At 43.7% G+C, this 12,653-nt stretch overlaps 1 protein-coding gene across 1 annotated transcript; it reads right to left on the reverse strand.

Moving 5' to 3' along the window:
- Positions 1-11,174: 11,174 nt before the first annotated feature.
- Positions 11,175-11,985, reverse strand: LOC119326575 (RING-H2 finger protein ATL79-like). Its single transcript, XM_037600203.1, has one exon. It carries the CDS (start codon positions 11,847-11,849, stop codon positions 11,307-11,309), a length of 543 nt encoding a protein of 180 aa, XP_037456100.1. The 5' UTR covers positions 11,850-11,985; the 3' UTR covers positions 11,175-11,306.
- Between the last annotated feature and the right edge of the window lie 668 nt (positions 11,986-12,653).

The following is a 12,653-nucleotide window of genomic DNA, read 5'->3' on the forward strand; positions in this document are numbered from 1 at the left end:
GCGCGCGCAACGCTCACTGTTCATCCAATCGATCGGCTTCAGTTAGTAGCAGTAGCGAAGGAATCGCTCGATCGGGTTCAGTTAACAGCCATCGATCGATCGCTCGGGTTCAGTAACGCGTAGCCTGCAGTGCAATCGCTCGGGTTCAGTTAGAGCCCAACGCCTCGCTCGGGTTCAGTTAGAGCCAACGCCTCGCACACACGCGCGTATGTGTATGAGAGAAACGCGCATCGCTCGGCCCCCGACCTCCCACCGTAACCGGCAACTCCCTGAAATTTTCCTCCCCCTTGCTTCTACCATAGTTTTTTCCATCATGGACGGCCCAAAGAATGTCATGCAGCTGCGTCTCCGGCCCGCCCAGGATGAAAAGCCCATTTTCTGTCATGATTTTTGTCATAGAAGTAGGAGCCCGCCACATCTATGATGATATCGGGTTTTGTCACAATTATCGTCATAGAAGTGTCATATGTATGACAGAAAAAAAATCGTTCGGCCCAAGATGTCACGGATGTGTCTTTTTTTTGTAGTGCTACCTTCCATTGCATTGCTTCTAATTTGGTGAAATGTCTTCTGCTTAGTTTACACATCATAGTTTTGGTTATCTCTTCCTTCCTGTTTTTCGTACATATTACATCCTCCTATCATGTGGTTGTCTAACATCAAAGTTTAGTTCGTCTGCATCACGCATCAATTTGTTCTGAAGAACTAAATTGTTATTCGTTTTTCTTGTCGGCTTGACTTAACATGGCACAGAGAAAGATGAAGAAACACATAATGACAGGGAATGAGAAGCGGATGAATCATGCAGATTCTGCTGGTACTGATGGTGCAATAGAAGGTCAAAGTCCAGCGGAAAATTCTACAAACACGGCATCCCATGCTACATGAGCTGCAAAAAAAGCCAAACAGAAACAAATAGCTGCCACCAAACAAGCAGAGACAACCCTAGTTCTTGCAACACCTACCATAGTACTGCCAGCTGCACGAGTTACTCGTGCGTCAACTGAGCTAGCAGCACGTTCCCAAGCTCCCTTGCCACCTGACACTACTTCCCAAGCACTCTTGACACAAGACGAGTTGGCAAGATCAGATGAACCTTGTGAGCTTCAACAACAGGAAGGTAGTTGCTGGAGTCAAGTTACAGTTGCATGCTTCTTTATATGTAATCTCACAGTTTGATGTACACTAACACTTCCTATGTTCGTTGTTGTACTAACACCTAGGCGCAGGAGGAAACAAGCATCAGGGATAATGCTTGATAGGTTAACTAAATCTAGAGGAGGAAGAATGGAGATCTGTTTTGAGGCAGGTTTAAAAAGGCCACGTGATGCTACAGAGTCAGCCAAGTTAGTATCAGAGGCAGCGGTTGCCGTTAGGTGTCATGTACGTATCCTCCCAACATGGATTCAGTACAGGAATGACAAAGACGAAACCCAGTTCAACACCTTCCTCGACCATTTATCTTTAAGTATGGTTATGTATGGAAACTAGTAATATCGTCTTGCTCTGTCCCATACTTTCTAGGTTGCTGATAATGAGACTCCCATAATTTTCAACAGATAAGGTTCAAGTTGGATAGCCAAGATGATGCAACCAGACAAGCTTGCACCCATGTTTTCAAGTCTGCTCTGCGACAGTATCAGTATAACTTGAGAAAAACTCACTTTGAAGGCAAGGGTAACAGTGAACTTTCCCAAACATCTCAAGTGGAAGATATATCGGATGAAGACTGGAGGGGCCTCGTTAAACACTGGTCTGATCCGAAGTATCAGGTACATTATATATATATGTGATCATATCACATGTTGAAGTCCTATTTACGCATGTGCCACACGAATCTATCTTCTTGTAGGTGAACTGTTCAAAGAACAAGGCCAACCGTATGAAAGTGAAACTATAACAGATGACAGGATCTCATAGCTATATTGCACACTGCGAGGCTCTTGTAATTAGCTGTTGTTTCACTCTTTTTGCTGTACCATGTTATCAGATCTATATTGACTTGCTTCAAATGTAGAGGAAAGCCCGCAAGGACCAAAAAGTACCTGAACCAAATGCTGTGGAAATCTTCAAGGACTGTCACACCAGCAAGAAGAAGGGCATGACTACACCAGTCAAAGCTGCTATTGTAAGTCCTTAATCCTCGTGCCTTTTAACTACTACTTACTCTGACTTATGCCTTGAACTGCATGGTTTGCAGCCAATGTCTATTACTCTTTTCAATTTTATACACAATTGTCTTAGCGTATCATTGCACCTTACAAGGTTTAAAAGAGAGGAGTGATGTTCCTTTGATCTTGACCCATAATCTAGTTCCGTGTTGGACTTGCCCACACAACGTTACAATTGCCTGTTTGTCTATTCTCAGTTGTTTTGTGATATGAATGATGTCATACTATGCTCACCATATTATAAACTTCGACTCTTTATCCTTAGCCCTCAATACAATGTGAAGAAATAGACAATACATTAGCGATGGTACATGGTCATATGTTTGGAACCTGGTTTTATTATGTACTTTGCAATAAAATACAACTAATATTTTACATGGGTTCACCAGAATAAGTTCTGTATATAGACCAAAGCTATTTTTTTTGGTTTTGATGCCTCCTTAATATCATCTGTTCTGGTACTACTAATGTAAAAACTCAACTTTTCAGCGAGCTATGGAAAAATGGTGGAACCGCCACCTTCAGAAGGTGGTGAGGCAACTATAACCACAATGTCAGCTCTTGCTGCAGTGGGTCAGTACCTGTCCACTAACAGTGCCAAAAGCACATTCCTGCGTAATACTGGGTTGGTTGTTAAGGTAATCTTGTCCAAACTGCCTCATGATCAAGATATGCAAGCTCAAAGCAATGTTGTATCTGCGCTCCAGACACAAGTCTATTCCCTAACAGAGACCCCTTGTGAAACAAGGAGAGACATTGTTCGATGTCGTCAAGATATGCATGGTTTTGAAACCAGACTATCAGACATTTGCTATGTTGTTCAGGAGCCGAGAAGAAATGAAGGCAAGGGTTAGGGTGCTCCATCAGACAATACAACATGAAAACATAACAGTCAGGTCAAATGAACTGAGCTTCTGAACTTCTGGTGGTGCATTTATCTGCTAGACTGTTAAGTTTTATGCCAACCTTCCTTTTGTTATATAGTTGTAATGTGTTTTGGTGTGATTCAAAATTTAGTCTTAACGTGCAGCCACCGGTTGAAGAAAACAACAAGCCATTTTTGTATAGTGTAGGGTGTTCCCTATATCTGCACTGGTGGCGATCTTTGATGCCGAGTGGATGTAATCTGTGCAATCGCCTTAATAGACTAGTGTTAGGTTCGGCCTTATTTATTTCCTAGTCTTCTTTTTCCCTGATTTGCTAGTGGCCGCAACAACCATGGGCCATATACGGGCCGTAGGATCCATGGGTCTCCTACGGGACATCGATAAATGGGCCTCCAACTGGGTCGTAGAATCGGTGGGCCTCGGGCCGTCGGATAAATGGGTCTACATGGGCCATAAACAGGCGTAATTGGTATCAACCCAGCACGGTAACGGGCCGTTAACAGGCCGGAGGACAGCAAAGGCTTAATTCTGTCACTGGCATAACGGGTCGTTAATGGGCCAGAATATAGGACGGGCTGGAAATGGCGCAACGGGTTAACAGGCTAGAAACGGGCCGACTCTTGCCATGGGCCGAATTTGGCCCATTAGGGGAACAGGCTAGTAACGGGCCGGAAGTAATCGAGGGCAGGAAAGGAGCCCAAGAACGTATGGGCCGTCAATAGGACGAAAGCTACATGGGCTGGAAACGGCCCATGTGAATCACGGGCCGTTAACGGGTACAAAGAACATTACTGTTCATTATGGGCTAGAGTCACCGTGGGCCTCTAAAGGGCCTAAAGATATGAAGGCCTCATATGGGTCGAAAGACGTCGTGGGCCATACATGGGCCGAAAGTGAAATGGGTTGGTGTTATATTTGACGGCCCACATGACGTTGTTGGGCCGATTTCCTTTAGGGCCTAACGGTCCGTGAGTTACCGGGCCATAAAATGGGCTATTTGCGAAGAGACCGTTAACAGGCTTTTCATGGGCCAGCCCGTTAACTTTTGACCAAGTCAAACGGGCCGGCTTTGAAAGCTAAATGGGCCAGTGGTGGGTTGTGGCACGTGTCGACATATCATAGGCGCCTATCTGACCCACTGACGAGCTGATACATGTTTCGTCCGGCCAATAAGAATTTTACACGTGGAAATTTCCTATTGGTCAGGGCTGTTAACGGGTTATTGGATCCAAAACCTGACCCGATAGCTTAACGGCGTTCCGTTATGGTGGATGCCACGTGTCGGTCACCCTTGACGAAAGCACTTCTGTGACGCGCGATTTATCGTCATGGAAGTGGACACTTCCGTGATGATAATTTTGGTAATGTCATGGAACACTTCTACGACAGCACGTGTATGACTATCTTGATTCTGTCATAAAATCGTCATGGATGTACATGTATGACAAAAAACGCGACCTACTATGACAAACATGTATCATCACGGAAGTTTATTTTTTTGTAGTGCCCCAAGATAGGATCTCGCAGGTACAGAAGGTTGCGGCGGTGGAAAAGTGGTTTCGTGGCTCCCCCTGATGTTTCTAGGGTATAAGAGTATATATAGGCAAAAGAAGTACGTCGATTAGGCATGACTCTAATATCACTATCTTCATATCTCAAAACAATCACAAAAAATCAAACTTCTCATAGTATTCAATGCACTTTATATGAAAGTTTTTATTATACCCATCTTGGATGCCCATCATATTAGGACTAATTTTATAACCAAAGAAAATTACCATAATGTTCTAAAAGACTCTCAAAATAATATAAGTGAAGCATGAGAGATCAACAATTTCTAGAAAATAAAACCACCGCTGTGCTCTAAAAAGATATAAGTGAAGTACTAGAGCAAAATTGTCTAGCTCAAAAGATATAAGTGAAGCACATAGAGTATTCTACTAAATCACGATTCATGTGTGTGTGTCTCCCAAAAGGTGTGTACAGCAAAGATTATTGTGGTAAACTAAAAAAAAAGACTCAAATCATACAAGACGCATCAAACAAAACACATATCATGTGGTGAATAAAAATATAGCCTCAAGTAAAGTTACCGATAGATGAAGATGAAAGAGGGGATGCCTTCCACGGCATCCCCAAGCTTAGGCTTTTTGTTGTAATTAAATTTTACCTTGGGGTGCCTTGGGCATCCCCAAGCTTAGGCTATTGCCACTCCTTATTCCAAAATCCATCAAATCCTTACACAAAAATTGAAAACTTCAGAACACAAAACTTCAACAGAAAACCTCATGAGCTCCGTTAGTATAAGAAAATAAATATCTACTCTAAGGTACTTTAATTAACTCATTCTTTGTTTATATTGGTGTAAAAACCTACTGTATTCCAACTTCTCTATGGTTCATACCCCCCGATACTACTCATAGATTCATCAAAATAAGCACACAACACATGAAAACCAGAATCTATCAAAAACAGAACAGTCTGCTGTAATATGTAACTTTCGAATGCTTCTGTAACTCCAAAAATTCTGAAATAAATTGGTGGACGTGAGGAATTTTTCTATTAATCTTCTGCAAAAATAATCAACCCAAAAGCACTCTTTTGTAAAAAATGACAGCTATTCTCGTGAGTGCAAAAGTTTCTATTTTTTACAGCAAGATCGCATTGACTTCACCCAAGTCTTCCCAAAGGTTCTACTTGGCACAAACACTAATTAAAACATAAAACCACATCTAACCAGAGGCTAGATGAGTTATTTATTACTAAACAAGAGGAAAAGGTAAAGAACAAAAATAAAATTGGGTTGCCTCCCAACAAGCGCTATCGTTTAACGCCCCTAGCTAGGCATAAAAACACGATCTAGGTATTGCCATCTTTGGTATGAAATCCATAAGTGGCTCTCATAATAGATTCATAAGGTAATTTATATTTCTTCCTAGGAAAGTGTTCCATGCCCTTCCTTAACGGAAATTGGAATGTAATGTTTCCTTCTTTCATATCAATAATTGCACCAATCGTTCTAAGGAAAGGTCTACCAAGAATAATAGGACATGTAGGATTGCAATCTATATCAAGAACAATGAAATCTACGGGCACATAATTCCTATTTGCAACAATAAGAACATCATTAATCCTTCCCATAGGTTTCTTAGTGGTGGAATCCGCAAGATGCAAATTTAAAGAACAATCATCAAATTCACGGAAACCTAGCACATCACACAAAATTTTTGGGATCATGGAAAAAATAGCATCAAACAAAGCATAACATTCATAATCTTTAATCTTAATCTTAATAGTAGGTTCCCACTCATCATAAAGTTTTGTAGGGATTGCAACTTCTAGTTCAAGCTTTTCTTCAAAAGATTGCATCATAGCATCAATGATATGTTTAGTACAAGCTTTGTTTTGATTACAAGCATGAGGAAAATTTAACACGGATTGCAACAAGGAAATACAATCTATCAAAGAGCAATTATCATAATTAAATTCCTTGAAATCCAAAATAGTGGGTTCATTCCTACTTAAAGTTTTGACCTCTTCAATCCCACTTTTATCAATTTTTGCATCTAGATCTAAAAACTCCGAATCATTGGGACGTCTTTTAAGTAAAGGATACTCATCTTCAGTCCCATCTTTATCAAGATTCATATTGGAAAACAAAGATTTAATAGGAGTTACATCAATCACTTTTAGATCTTCATTATTATTATGTAGAGCCTCCGGTTTACCGGCCATCTTATTAACTAAGGTGGCTTGTTTATCAGAAATTTGGCCTACTAGATTTTCAAGATGAGAAAACTAAAATTTCAAACCATAAAATTCCTTAGACATATCATCGAGCTCTTTATTCATGTATTCCATAAAAATCTTTTGTTCTTTAAGCTAGTTTCTAAAGAAGTTATTATGCTCGAATTGCAAAGACATAAAACTTCTAACGTTGTTTTCAATTTCTTCCAACCTCCTAAGGTGAGGATCAATGCTTTTGGCAGAGCCATCAAACCAAACAGGCACACCAACACACAAGCACACAAGAAGCAAGCAAAAAGAGACGAACGGAAGAGGGGCGAAGAAAAGGCAAAGGTTTTCTAAAATCGTTTAAGAAGTGGGTGAGAGGAAAACGAGAGGCGAATGGTGAATAATATAATGTAAGGGAGAAGAGTTTATGATGGGTACTTGGTATGGCTCGAGTTGGCGTAGATCTCCCCGACAACGGCGCCAGAAATCCTTCTTGCTACCTCTTGAGCTTGCGTTGATTTTTCCTTGAAGAGGAAAGGGTGATGCAGCAAAGTAGCATAAGTATTTCCCTCAATTTTGAGAACCAAGGTATCAATCCAGTAGGAGACGACATACAAGTCACCGAATACCTGCACAAACAATCAAGAACTTGCAACCAACGCGATAAAGGGGTTGTCAATCCCTTCATGGTCACTCACAAAAGTGAGATCTGATAGAGATAGATAAACGGTAAAGTAAATATTTTTGGTATTGTTGGTTGTATATATTGGAAAGTAAAGATTGCAAAATAATAGATCGGAAACTAGCAAGATGTAAACGAGATTAAATAATATGGAAAGAGACCCGGGGGCCATAGGTTTCACTAGTGGCTTCTCTCGAGATAGCATGTATTATTACAGTGGGTGAACAAATTACTGCCGAGCAATTGATAGAAAAGTGCATAATTATGATGGCATCTAAGGCAATGACCATGAACATAGGCATCACGTCCGTGTCAAGTAGACCGACTTCTGCCTGCATCTACTACTATTACTCCACACATCGACCGATATACAGCATGCATCTAGAATATTAAGTTCATAAAGAACGGAGTAACGCATTAAGCAAGATGACATGATGTTGAGGAATTAACTCAAGCAATATGATGAAAATCCCATCTTGTTATCCTCGATGGCAACAATACAATACGTGCCTTGCTGCCCCTACTATCACTGGGAAAGGACACCGCAAGATTGAACACAAAGCTAAGCACTTCTCCCATGGCAAGAAAGATCAATCTAGTAAGCCAAACTAAACCGATAATTCAAAGAGACTTGCAAAGATATCAAATCATGCATATAAGAATTCAGAGAAGAACCAAATAATATTCATAGATAATCTTGATCATAAATCCACAATTCATCGGATCTCGGCAAACACACCGCAAAAGAGTATTACATCAAATAGATCTCCAAGAACATCGAGAAGAACTTTGTATTGAGAATCAAAGAAAGAGAAGAAGCCATCTAGCTAATAACTATGGACCCGAAGGTCTGTGGTAAACTACTCACGCTTAATCGGATAGGTAATGGTGTTGATGTAGAAGCCCTCCGTGATCGAATCCCCCTCCGGCAGATCGCCGGAAAGGCCCCAAGATGGGATCTCACGGGTACAGAAGGTTGCAGGGGTGGAAAAGTGGTTTCGTGGCTCCCCGAATATTTTCAGGGTATAAGAGTATATATAGGCGAAGGAACTAGGTCAGGGGAGCTACGAGGGGCCCATGAGGGTGGGGGCACGCCTACCCCCCCGGGCGCGCCCTCCTACCTCGTGGCCGCCTCGTTGCCTCTCCGACTTCATCTCCAAGTCTTCTGGTTTGCTTTTGGTCCAAGAAAGATCATCGCGAATGTTTTATTCCGTTTGGATTCCGTTTGGTATTCCTTTTCTGCAAAACTCTAAAATAGGCAAAAATAACAGAAACTGGCACTAGGCCCTTGGTTAATAGGTTAGTCCCAAAAATAATATAAAATAGCTTATTAAAGCCCATTAAACATCCAAAATAGATAGTATAATAGCATGGAACAATCAAAAATTATAGATATGTTGGAGACGTATCAATCTCCCCACATGGAAGATGGAAGTTGTGCGTCTCTGGCCGCCACCGGTTGATCAAAGTCGTGAGAGCTGAGTGGACGAGCATCGGCGGCTTACGCTTGAACTGCAGGATGAAACCCAATAGTCGGGCTCTGCTGTAGAACGGTGTGTACTGCTCGTCATAGTCCATCTTAACGCTCGTCTTGTGAGCCCTCATCGCAGTGACGGGAGCATCTGTGAAAATCAAGAACCAAAGCATAATTAGCATAGACATAATAGTTAGCAATTTGCTTTCATCAATTCGAAAGATTTGGTCTAAGAATGGTAATTACCACTCCATTCTCAATGAAACGGGCATGATGACCCTTGTCGAACTTAGTGTCAAGCATGGCGTACTTAATGCCGATGTCGTCCGCAAGAGGTGGCCTCCTAAAAAAGTTGCATAAACATAAGCATAAGCATATTAAAAGAATTTTTAACATGAACTAGGATTCATCATGAACTAGGAAACATATAGATGCATTACAAAGGTTCATCACATCCAAAAAAACCTATGAGTTCAATCTTTGAATAAGCATATCAAGATGCAATCACCAAAGTTTAAAAAATAAATAAAATACATATATCAAGATGCAATCACCAAGGTTCAAATGCATAATATCATATCATATTTCTCCAACAACATCAAACATGCATCATATCATATTTTTTTTCAAAAACAAAAACCATGAAGTAAGGTTCATGTTGAGGGGTTAACCATTTTTACTCCAATAAAATCCACTACTCGCATCATATAACATCCACATGCATCCTATGTCAAAACAAATAGCTCCAATATTCATCATATCATAAGTTTTTTTAACACAAAAAATTATGAACTAAAGGTTCATCTTGAGGGTTCAACATTTTTTTTCCAACTACATCCACTACTTGCATCATAGCATATCAACATGTATCATCATATCACGACAAATTCCTCCAACGTGCATCATATACAAACAATCCTCCACAAAAAATATGAACTAGGGTTCATCTTCACACAACCATACCAACTAGTCACTAGAGTTCATATCTAACACAATATAACATCTAGAATCAACCTTAATCAATCTTAAGGTTCAAAAAAATCAAATCTATTTCAAAAAGGGGAGTAATTTGAATCAAATAATGCGATGAATCGGAAGCTATTTGACTAAAACTAATTAGAGGGATCGAATGAGCTTATTTTTCTCTTTTGGGGGTCATCTCGATCTGCAAAAACGATGAAGAAACGAAAAAAAATCAGAGGGGGAGGTGGAGGAGATGAGAGAGGAGCGAGAGAGGCAGTTCCTCTCTGTTCTTCGGGGTTGGGGCGGGTGGGTGTGAGGGAGAGAAGAGGGTGGGCCGGCGGCCGCACCAAATAACTGTTCGCACCATGCCGTCAGGGTTCGTGGCACCCTACCGCCAGGACCAACGGCGGTAGGGTGGCAACGGAGGGGGACGACGGTCATTTTACGCTGCTGACATGGACTAGTTTTCTACCGCCAGGCCCGTGGCGGTAGGCTAAGCCTACCGCCGCGCCCTCCGTCGATAGAAAAAGTCAGATTTCACAAAAAAGAAATCAAACAGGAATCAGATCCCGAATTTAGACCATAAAAGAGTCGAAACACAAAATTTTGCCTACACTGGCTTCGTCAGACTTTGCGGCAGCGAATACCAAAAACATATTGTCCTGTCGGCGGAGGAGAAGTTGAGAGCCCTGGTGCTTGGCGCCAAATACTCCAATGGCACTGCTCCCAACGGGACGACTGCGACGCCCAACGCACCCCAATCAGACCGGCTCCACCGCGACCACCCGCCGAACGCCGATGCCACCTGCCGCGCCAAAACCCAACCAAACCTCTACACAATGGTCGCAAAGCAGCCCCACCGCTAGTAATATTCTCGCAGCAGCGCCCTACGGAGCCTACAACACTCTATCACTCCGTCTTCCTCTGCTTTACCGCTTTTCTATTCTTGTCTCGTATCCACTCTAGCGCCGGAAGGAATCCGTCGAGCCAGAGCAGAGCTGCCTTGTCAGTTTGTCACTGACGACGAGCCTGCTCTGCTCGGACGCCAAAAATTGCAGGCCTACAGCCAACGACATTGCAATTCATGAACGGATGCGCAAGAATCCGACGGATGAATCTAATGATGCAACGCAAGTTTAACATGAGATGAGAACGCAAGAGGGATGATTGCGAATTATGGTCCGAGCTGACGGCTGTAGTCGATTTGCATTGTCAGACGCCATCAAAGAGTAGTACTACAAGCACTCGATTACAAATCACGCGACGACAGAGCTGAGCTCCGGCAAGCTCCCCCACCGTGATGCACTTGATGTCGCTTCTTGTCGGCGGTACAGACAGAGTGACGATGGATCCATGACCGACCCAGCGCCGGAGGTGACAGCGGCCTGGTTTGGCTAGGGCTCTCCGGCCCGCGACAGCCGGGACGGCGCGCGGCAGGTGGGGCAGGACGCGCGCGCCGCGAGCCACCCGTCCACGCAGGCCCCGTGGAAGCCGTGGCCGCACGCCGGGAGCACGCGGACGCGCTCGCCGTCCGCCAGCTCCGACAGGCAGATGGCGCATTCCGCGTCGCCCCATCCGCCGGCCAACTGAACGCCCGCCCCTGGGCCGGCCTCCACAGAGAATTCGGCGGCCGCGGCGTCGGACGGAGGCTTCGGCGGCTGTGGCTGCCCCTGCGCCTGCGCCCGCGCACGAGCGGCGCGGCGGCGGGCGAGGCGGCGGAGGAGGAAGCGGGCGGCGGCGTGGAGGGAGAAAGCGAGGAGGGAGACGCAGGCGAGGATGATGAGGATGGTGGCCACGTTGGAGAAGAATGCCCGGGAGCTGGAGTAGGGGCCCCAGGCGTCGCCGGTGGCGTGGGGCAGGGGCGGAGATGAGATGACCATGGTCGCCGCCGTGGCGTTCATGGGGGGCGAGGCGGTGTGGTTGGCCCGGCGTGCCATGGCCTCGGTCTCTGGAGAGTGCTGTCGACGGCTTGGAGTGGGAGTCGACAGTGAATGAGTGAAGGAGGGCGAGCCTGCAAGGAGACGTCGTTGTCTGGGTTTGGCAATGGCCTTGGCTTTTTGTATGGTTTCTTTCTTTTCTTTCCTCGGAGCTGACGGGCTGCTACTCAGAGTGAGAGTGGAGTAGTACTAGTAGGCCTGAATGACCATGCATGATCAAGCATGCGTGCACGAAGATGCCTTGCGCCATACCTCACCTCATGCAGGCTCGCTTGTTTAGAAAACGGACTCTGAATGCATGTTCCATCAGAATTCAGATTCAGAGTATAGAGTACATGCCCTACTTCCTAGACCAACTGATGGATGCCGTTACTTAGAGCTACGTTTTAGTCCCATGACTAAAAGTAGTGGGACTAAAACTTGCTAGTCTCACCCATGCTTGGATCCAAATACTAAAGAGACTAAAATCTAGTTATTGAGCATTTATTATCCTCCAAACCCTTCAATCCAGAACTAAGGAGAGGAATTAAATGAGGAGAGAGAGAACTAATACATATTTTAGTAGGTTTCTCATGACTAAAAGATTTTAGCCTCAAGACTAGTCCTAGCCTCTCTTTAGTCAGGGGTGCTTGGAACTTTAGCCTCTAAAAAAGACTATTTTTAGTCAGACTAAAAATAGTCCCTTGTATCCAAGCACCCTTTTACTTAACTCTGGTCGATGTTCTTCCCCTGGTAGTACCAAGAAGGTTAATGCTCGCTTTTAAAGTTTCTTGCCCCTCGTCACCTCATCGAGCGTATCAAAAA

Source organism: Triticum dicoccoides, chromosome 6B (assembly GCF_002162155.2).
Source record: "Triticum dicoccoides isolate Atlit2015 ecotype Zavitan chromosome 6B, WEW_v2.0, whole genome shotgun sequence".
NCBI classification, from domain to species: Eukaryota; Viridiplantae; Streptophyta; class Magnoliopsida; order Poales; family Poaceae; genus Triticum; species Triticum dicoccoides.

What these genes read in the sequence shown, in the direction of transcription:
- LOC119326575 (XM_037600203.1), bottom strand. Translation starts at nt 11,849, where the DNA reads ATGGCACGCCGGGCCAACCACACCGCCTCGCCCCCCATGAACGCCACG.